The 9879-nt window shown below is 36.6% G+C and overlaps 1 protein-coding gene across 1 annotated transcript; it reads right to left on the bottom strand.

The window, feature by feature from the left end:
• Positions 1-299: 299 nt before the first annotated feature.
• On the bottom strand, positions 300-1681 carry LOC101894396 (larval cuticle protein LCP-30). Its single transcript, XM_005187345.4, has 3 exons — positions 1568-1681; positions 955-1478; positions 300-657 (listed from the first exon to the last, which is right to left on the bottom strand). Exons 1-3 carry the CDS (start codon positions 1589-1591, stop codon positions 414-416), a joined length of 792 nt encoding a protein of 263 aa, XP_005187402.1. The 5' UTR covers positions 1592-1681; the 3' UTR covers positions 300-413.
• Positions 1682-9879: the final 8198 nt, after the last annotated feature.

Here is a 9879-nt window from a genome sequence, read left to right as displayed (position 1 = left end):
TACTCACCAAGGGTTCTTTGAGATCCCTTTTTATGTTTATTGTTAAAGTTGGTAAATTAATTGAACAATATTTGTAGAATTTTTTATGGTAACCATTAGAGAATATAGATTGCCGATAACATTGTTATTAAAAGAAACCACTTTCATTGCAGTTTTCTAAATTTGCACCGACTTTTTTCTCACTAGGATTCTCTATACTTACTTTAATAGGTTTTTTGGGTCACCGACGAATATTTCTGGGTAATAAATTTTATATGTTCTCCATTGTATTGTGGAGAACATAATAATAAAACAAATAATCAACATCAAACACAATTTTATTACCCAATCATTAGTCATCAATATTTTATTACAATTTTTGTTAGTCATCAAAGAAACAATTACTTTAAAGTGGAGAGATTATTACAGCTCGTTTACTTCTTGTTTGAGGCATTGGCTGCCAAATAAGCCAACAATTTGGGTATGTGAGGTGGAACCACTGGCAAATGGTCACCTTGGGCCACAAAACCATTGTCATCGGCTGTATATTCTACGCGATATAAATTGCCATCATCACCGGTGTATTCGTAGAATCCTTTGGAACGTAGGCCCGGATCAGTTTGGAGAGCTTCAATGCGTCCGTTTTCTTCAGCCAAAATTCCATTTTCGGTTTCATATCTGCAAAATTATGGTTTAGGGTTAATGCTCTTTCAAAAGAATTAACACTGTTATTGAAAACACTTAATTACAAATGTATTGCATACTTTAAGGCATATCGGAATTATGTTTTTAACATTTTATAGCAAACTAAAAATTGTTTAACATTAGAAGTTGACATGTCATAAATTATAAATTTCAGTAATCCGATTTGTAACAATTTTTTTTTTTTTGGTGAAACAGAATATACATACTTTTCACATGTTCCTTTTTATACGAGTTCTTTGCATCTCTCAATTCACTAACTCTCATACTCACAGGTAATGATATCCATCCTCCTCGACTTTATCTTCCAAACGTATGATTGCCCAGCCATTTTTTCCCTCGCCACTTCCCTTGCCCTTTGGTAAGGGCTTGGCTGTTACAGCTGCAGCTAAAGTTCCACCACCTCCTCCACTACCACTGCCCGATGACGGTTTTTTAGCACCTGCCCCACCACCTGCATTTGCACCATTTGCAGCTGCATTTCCAGCACCACCACCGCCGCCACCACCAGGTCCAAAACGATCTTTGTCCTGCTTATAGGGATTTGCATCGCCCGTATAACCTCCTCCTGGACGATCGTCGTGAACATATTTCACATCCTTATGGACATATTTGCCATCATTACCACCACGATATTTACCATCGCCTCCAGGACGATATCTGCCATCGTTGGCAGGACGATAACGACCATCACTTTTCGGTGTTGGCCTTGTGGGTGGCCTTGTTGGCGGTTTGTAGCGACCATCATTTTGGGCTCGAACTGCAACACTGACCAATGCCAATAGTACAAGGCATAACTGCAAATCAAAATATTTGAGAAAAATCCTGTTTTTAGTCGAAGTTTTAAATATCAAAGTTTTATTTAGCACTTCAAGTCGGTACGCACCCAAGGCCTCAATAATAGCTGCATTGCGTTATTCGCCAATATTTGTTAATAGAAATGTATTTGAAATGAAATGCTTGTAACGATTACCCGTCTATTTATACTAATGAGCTGGGCTATAAAAGCCTGCGAGCTGGTGCTGTTACAGCTGAGAACCAAGTGCATAGAATGATATTTCTGATAATAAGTGATATTCAATCGATTATAACTCATCATTCGTCGGCTTGATTGTTTGGCTACGCATTCATCTGTTGTTGGCGGCTGATGTTTTAATTTGAAATACAGTGTGATCTTGATAATTATTTCACTTCACACAAGACTGGAGAACAATGTGTTACACTTTTCATTTGTCTGGCAACTTTTTAGGGAACAAAACCGACTTAATTCCTGTGGAGTTCATATGTCTAAAGAGGGTATAAATCATTTGATACGGCCAAAACGTGACTCATCGAAATAACGGTTTGAGACTCAAGGCCTCTTTGAACCAAATCCGTTTCAGGATATTTGGATCGAAATAATGGTTTGAGATTCAAGGCCTCTTTGAACCAAATCCGTTTCAGGATATTTGGATTCGATGTAGGTACGCAAGATACATGGTACATCGTAATATTATTATCAAACTTAGATCGGACTCATACCTCCCCACCACGGGTAAACATTTTGAATAATTAAAACTCAGCCTTGCACTTTTTCATAGGTCCAGTTAACTACTTATTAGGTTCTCTCGCATAAAACTCCATCCGACAGTCTTGTATGAATCATCCCGAGTCTTGAGGACTTAAGTACTTATCCAGCTCTTTGGAATATTATCTTCCTACCTCGCCACTCCAGTACTTATCCAGGTCTCGAGACAAAGAGCGATTGCTAATCCCTTAGTACTTCAATTTTTGGGAAAAGTGTAAAAGGAAGAATATTACATTGTGGGTCTCAGAACCAAAACAAAAATAATTTTATATCCTCTTCCATACTATGGAGGGTATAGGGAGGGAATTGTTTCAAATTTCGTATTTGAAGTTTGTAATAAATACTACTACCTAAGACAGCAAATTTTCTGTGCAGGTTCACGTCTTCCCAATATAACGGTATCTCCCGATATTCGGTATTTTGATTATTTTAGCGACATTATTCACAGGTGTTGTTTACAATTTAGCATTTAAAGTTCGTAATAGATACTACAGCCTAAGACAGAAAATTGTCTGTGCAGGTCCACATCTTTGTATAAGCCCCATATAACGGTACCTCCGGATATTCGATATTTTGATGATTTTAGCGACATTATTCATCGGAACTTTATCAAATTTAGTATTTAAAGTTCGTAATAGATACTACAGACTAAGACAGAAAATTGTCTGTGCAGGTCCACATCTTTGTATAAGCCCCTTGAACGGTACCTCCCGATATTCGATATTTTGATGATTTTAACGACAGTATTCACCGAAATTGTTTAAAATTTGGTATTTGAAGTTCGTAATAGATATTACAGCCTAAGACAAAAAATTGTCCGTACAGATCCACCTCTTCGTATCTCCCCCATATAACGGTACCTCCAGATATTCGGTATTTTGATGATTTTAGCGACACTGTTCACCGGAATTGTTTCAAATTTGGTATTTGAAGTAATGGATACTACAGCCTATGACAGCAAATTGTATGTGCAGGGCCACGTCTTCGTATAGCCCCCATATGACGATGCCTCCAATATTCGGTATTTTGATGATTTTAGCGACAGTATTCATCGGAATTGTTTCAAATTACGTATTTAGAGTTCGTAATGGGAACTACAATCTGTGACAGGAAATTGCAGCTCCAGATCTTCGTATAGGTCCTATATAACGGATATATTCGGTATTTTTAAGATTTTTACAGAACATTTAACGGATTTTTTTTTTTTTTAAATTTCCAAATTTGTTCCAACTGGTGGAGGGTATTTAAAGTTCGGCCCGGCCGAAATTACTGCTTTCTAACGTGTAAAATACCCAATTAGCGAGATCACACTGTAATAAGTTGAAAAAATGCTCAATGTTAGGCTCAATCCAGCTACTGGTCTCTCTAATACAAATGTAATTTCGAACAAGTAAAAAAACATTAAGTTCGGCCGGGCCAAACTTTTAATACCCTCCACCTAAGGGTAAAATAAATATTAGAAGACATGTGGCAAAAACCATTAAAATGCCGATTATGGGGAGGTACCGTAATATGGGGGCTACACCAAAACGTGGACCTATAATTACAATGTTTCGCCACACGAACTAGGACCCATTATGGCCCACAAATACCAATTTTTAGACAAATCAGTGAAAATCAGCAAAAACCATCAAAATACCGAATATCAGGAGGTACCTTTATATGGGGGCTATATCAAATAATGGACCCATGCATGCAATGTTTCGCCACCGAAGCTGGAACCAATTATGACCAACAAATACCAAATTTCAGACAAATCCGTGAAAAAAAATGTGGCAAAAATCATCAAATTACCGAATATCGGGAGGTACCGTTATATGGGGGCTATACCAAAACGTGGACCTATAATTACAATGTTTCGCCACACGAACTAGGACCCATTATGACCCACAAATACCAATTTTTAGGCAAATCAGTGAAAAAATGTGGCAAAAACCATCAAAATACCGAATATCGGGAGGTACCGTTATATGAGGGCTATATCAAATCATGGACCCATACATGCAATGTTTCGCCACCGGAGCTGGAACCCATTATGACCAACAAATACCGATTTTCAGACAAATCCGTGAAAAAATGTTGCAAAAATCATCAAATTACCGAATATCTGGAGGTACCGTTATATGGGGGCTATACCAAATTTTGGACCCATACATGCAATGTTTTGCCACACGCTCAGGGACCTGCTATGACCTACAAATACCAATTTTAAGACAAATCCGTGAAAAAACGTGGCATAAATCATCAAAATACCGAATATCGGGAGGTACCGTTATATGGGGACTATACCAGAACGTGGACCGATATATCTCATTTTCTATACCAACCATCCTAGACACAATGCAAATAGCTCTGCTAAATTTTGGAGCTCTACGTCAAATAATGTGGGCTGTATCGTGATTTCAACAGACAGACAGACGGACAGACAGACAGACAGACGGACAGACAGACGGACATCGTTAAATCGACTTAGAATTTTATGCTGATTATGAATATATATACTTTATGGGGTCTAAGACGAATATTTAAGGATGTTACAAACGGAATGACAAAGTTAATATACCCTCCTTTCCAAGGTGGAGGGTATAAAAAGTTGTCGATATTAAGTGTAACAATTTATGAGGCATTTGAAATTTACCCACACTTGTCCATCCGTCCATCCATCGATTCGACTGGTGTTATTGTTTTTCTTCTTCATTATCTTCGCCGTTTCATAGGCTTTGTAATAAAATCTCAAATTAATGAAGATTTACAATTAAAATAATTTACTATTGTAATAAAATAATTTACTAACATAATGTTATTTGTGTCAATATTAAATTATTATAATTGACATTTTTTCTTTGAAATTCCACAGTGTGATGTAAATGATTGTGTCCGTATTTGACATTAACGCGAATTACAATGGTTAATTGAATTAAAGCATTTTATTTCAAACTACTGCCGGATACACGACTGTAGTGAAGAGTTCTGATGTGTTTTAATTATTTTACATCCTTTGACATTCGCCAAGCTTGAATTACAATAAAATCGTATATTTACTGTATGGTAATGATAATTTAATAATTTGATTTACAAAAATTAATTGATATTCTGTTCATTATCTTGCGGAATGTCGATCTAAACTAAAGTCTGTTTTTTCAATTTGATTAACTTTATTTAACTGACTCGAATTCTTGAAAACTGAAATTGCAGACGGGTTACATTGAAGTGTAATATCGAAATATGAGCTGGCGAACCTGAATAGATAATTTCGAAATAATTTAACGCGGTCACACCAAAGGTCCAACTTTGTAAGGACTTTTACATTCGCTGTAACAAGAAAGAAGTTGCAGATTTTTATACCCTCCACCTTGGAAAGGAGGGTATATTAACTTTGTCATTCCGTTTGTAACATCCTTATATTCGTCTTAGACCCCATAAAGTATATATATTCATAATCAGCATAAAATTCTAAGTCGATTTAATGATGTCCGTCTGTCTGTCCGTCTGTCTGTCTGTCTGTCCGTCTGTCTGTTGAAATCACGATACAGCCCACATTATTTGACGTAGAGCTCCAAAATTTAGCAGAGCTATTTGCATTGTGTCTAGGATGGTTGGTATTGAAAATGAGATATATCGGTCCACGTTCTGGTATAGTCCTCATATAACGGTACCTCCCGATATTCGGTATTTTGATGATTTATGCCACGTTTTTTCACGGATTTGTCTTAAAATTGGTATTTGTAGGTCATAGCAGGTCCCTGAGCGTGTGGCAAAACATTGCATGTATGGGTCCAAAATTTGGTATAGCCCCCATATAACGGTACCTCCAGATATTCGGTAATTTGATGATTTTTGCAACATTTTTTCACGGATTTGTCTGAAAATCGGTATTTGTTGGTCATAATGGGTTCCAGCTCCGGTGGCGAAACATTGCATGTATGGGTCCATGATTTGGTATAGCCCTCATATAACGGTACCTCCCGATATTCGGTATTTTGATGGTTTTTGCCACATTTTTTCACTGATTTGCCTAAAAATTGGTATTTGTGGGTCATAATGGGTCCTAGTTCGTGTGGCGAAACATTGTAATTATAGGTCCACGTTTTGGTATAGCCCCCATATAACGGTACCTCCCGATATTCGGTAATTTGATGATTTTTGCCACATTTTTTTCACGGATTTGTCTGAAATTTGGTATTTGTGGGTCATAATGGGTCCTAGTTCGTGTGGCGAAACATTGTAATTATAGGTCCACGTTTTGGTATAGCCCTCATATAACGGTACCTCCCGATATTCGGTATTTTGATGGTTTTTGCCACATTTTTTCACTGATTTGCCTAAAAATTGGCATTTGTGGGTCATAATGGGTCCTAGTTCGTGTGGCGAAACATTGTAATTATAGGTCCACGTTTTGGTATAGCCCCCATATAACGGTACCTCCCGATATTCGGTATTTTGATGGTTTTTGCTGATTTTCACTGATTTGTCTAAAAATTGGTATTTGTGGGCCATAATGGGTCCTAGTTCGTGTGGCGAAACATTGTAATTATAGGTCCACGTTTTGGTGTAGCCCCCTTATTACGGTACCTCCCCATAATCGGCATTTTAATGGTTTTTGCCACATTTCTTCTAATGTTTATTTTACCCTTAGGTGGAGGGTATTAAAAGTTTGGCCCGGCCGAACTTAATGTTTTTTTACTTGTTTTCAATTTGTTTTTCTTCTTTTGTCGATTTTATAATTTTCAATTTTTGATTTCTTTTTTTTTTTTAATTTGGCTAATCATATTGAATTCAATGGATTTTTTGTGAACAAAATGAAATAAGTGCGCAATACGATGCTAACTGGTGACTGGTCATACATCGTGCTTCAGTTGAAAGATGCGAACACATTTAAACAATCAACAAATAAAAAAGTTATAAGTTCGGCCGGGCCGAACTTTGAATACCCTCCACTATTTGTTACAAATTTGGCAATTTACAAAAAATAAAATCCATTTAAAATTCTAGACCTGCATAGGTAACTTTTGTCATAAGCTAGTATAGCATTCAAATGCTTATCTTAAAAAATCTGTTTATAATGTAGCTAAAATAAATAAAATATCGAATATGGGGAGGTACAATACGTGGACCTGCACAGATATTTTTCTGGTATAGGATGTAGTATCCATTACGAACTTCAAATACAAAATTTGAAATAATTCAGGTAAATAATGTCACTAAAATCATCCAAATACCGAATATCGGGGGTACCGTTATATGGGGGCTATACGAAGACGTGGACCCACATGACCGATTTTCTGTCTTAGGCTGTAGTATCCATTACGAACTTCAAATATCAATTTTGAAACATTTCCGGTAAATAATGTCGCTAAAATCATCAAAATACCGAATATCGGTGGTACCGTTATATGGGGCTATACGAAGACGTGAATCTACACAGACAAGCTCCTGTCATATGCTGTAGTATCCATTACGAACTTCAAATACCAAATTTAAAACAATTCCGGAAAATAATGTCGCTAAAATCATCAAAATACCGAATATCGGTGGTTACAGTTTTATGGGGGTTATACGAAGACGTGGATCTGCATGGCCCATTTCGTGTCTGAGGCTGTAGTATCCATTACGAACTTCAAAGATCAATTTTGAAACATTTCCGGTAAATAATGTCGCTAAAATCAGCCAAGTACCGAATATCGGCGGTACCGTTATATGGGGGCTATACGAAGACGTGGATCTGCATGGCCCATTTCCTGTCTGAGGCTGTAGCATGAATTACGAACTTCAAATACCAAATTTGAAACAATTCCGGTAAATAATGTCACTAAAATCAGCCAACTACCGAATATCTGAGGGTACCGTTATATGGGGGCTATACGAAGACGTGGACCTACATGGCCCGTTTTCAATACCAAAAGTCCTGCAGACATAATACACATTTGAATATCTGTACAAAATACTTTGTATATACTTTTGAGTGCGGTTGAGGCGCTGGGAAAATCTCTAAAATTACATATTTCCTAGCCGCCATAAAACACCACTGTGAACATTTCAGTGATCTTGTGCATTGACGCATACGATAATGTGTGAGATAATAAAGGTTCTAACCCACACGCACAGATATCGATGCACTCAGTAGATGCCGAAGACCACTTGAATGAAATAACAAGCACCCCTGCAATGTTCTCCATTCAGTATTAGAATAGATAAAAATAATTGTGTGACTGCGATTAGGTAAGGTTAGATTAGTGTTTGTAAATGGGCTAAGTTGGTCCACGTCTTCGTATAGTCCCCATACAATGGTACCCTCCGATATTCGGTATTTTGATGATTTTAGCGACATTATTTACCGGAACAGTTTCAAATTTGGTATTTGAAGTTTGTAATGGATGCTACAGCCTAAGACAGAAAATGAGGCATGTGGGTCCACGTCTTCGTATAGCCCCCATATAACGGTACCCCCGATATTCGGTATTTGGATGATTTTAGTGACATTATTTACCTGAATTATTTCAAATTTGTATTTGAAGTTCGTAATGGATACTTCAGCCTATGCCAGAAAAATGTCTGTGCAGGTCCACGTATTATAACTCCCATGATTTTAGCTACATTATAAACCGAATTTTCAAGTTTCGCATTTAAATATTGTAATAGCTTATGACAAAAATTGCCTCTTCAGGTCGTCGTATAGACCCTAACATACGGCTACATTCTGTATTTTTAAGGTAGGTATATTAAGTTTGTCAATCCGTTTGTAACACCTCGAAATATACATTTTAGACCCCACAAAGTATATATATTCTAGATCAGCATAAAATTCTATGTCGATTTATTAATGTCCGTCTATTCTTCTGTCCGTCTGTGGAAATCACTCTAGCTTCCGAACGAAATGAAGTAAGTTTATAAAAATTTACTCAAATGTGTATTATGTCTGCAGGACTATTGGTATTGAAAATGGCCTATGTAGGTCCACGTCTTCGTATAGCCGCCATATAACGGTACCCCCCGATATTCGGTATTTTGATGATGATTTTAGCGACATTATTTACCGAAATTATTTCAAATTTGGTATTTGAAGTCCGTAATGGATAGTATAGCCTATGCCAGAAAATTGTCTGTGCAGATCCACATTTTATAACCCCACGGTACCTCCCTATATTTGGTATTTTTATGATTTAAGCTAGCATTTCAATATTGTAATAGCTTATGACAAAAGTTGCCTATGCAGGTCCACGTCGTCGTATAAATCCTAATATGCGGCTACATTCTGTATTTTTAAAATTTTAACAGAATTTTTAACGGATTTTTTTTTTTTTTTTTTGAAAATTGCCAAATTTGTACCAAATGGCGGATGGTATTCAAAGTTCGGCCCGGCCGAATTTACAGCTTTTTTACGTAGTTTACTTAGATTATTCATCAGTTTGCGATACGGAATTATGAGATTATCAAAAATTTAAAAGCTCGTCTATAATTTCTCCAAACTTTTATGTTTTCATAATCTCGTAAACCTAAAATTTCAACAGAATCATAAAATAAAAGCTTCTAGAAGTCAAAGACTCTGTGAGTCCAATATGCATATATGCATTCTTATTCTTGACTCCAAGAATACAATAAAAATAATTTTTCGTATAAAAGTTCTTGACGAC

This window comes from Musca domestica, unplaced genomic scaffold (genome assembly GCF_030504385.1).
Source record: "Musca domestica strain aabys unplaced genomic scaffold, Musca_domestica.polishedcontigs.V.1.1 10, whole genome shotgun sequence".
Classification (NCBI taxonomy): Eukaryota; Metazoa; Arthropoda; class Insecta; order Diptera; family Muscidae; genus Musca; species Musca domestica.
This window is presented reverse-complemented; position numbering and strand designations above follow the sequence as displayed.

Excerpts from the sequence above, each read along its gene's own strand:
- LOC101894396 (XM_005187345.4), bottom strand. The coding sequence starts at position 1,591 with ATGCAGCTATTATTGAGGCCTTGG. Across the intron at positions 1,479-1,567 it reads AGCTATTATTGAGGCCTTGG|TTATGCCTTGTACTATTGGC; the intron begins GTGCGTACCGAC and ends TTTGATTTGCAG. Across the intron at positions 658-954 it reads GAGGATGGATATCATTACCT|ATATGAAACCGAAAATGGAA; the intron begins GTGAGTATGAGA and ends ATAATTTTGCAG.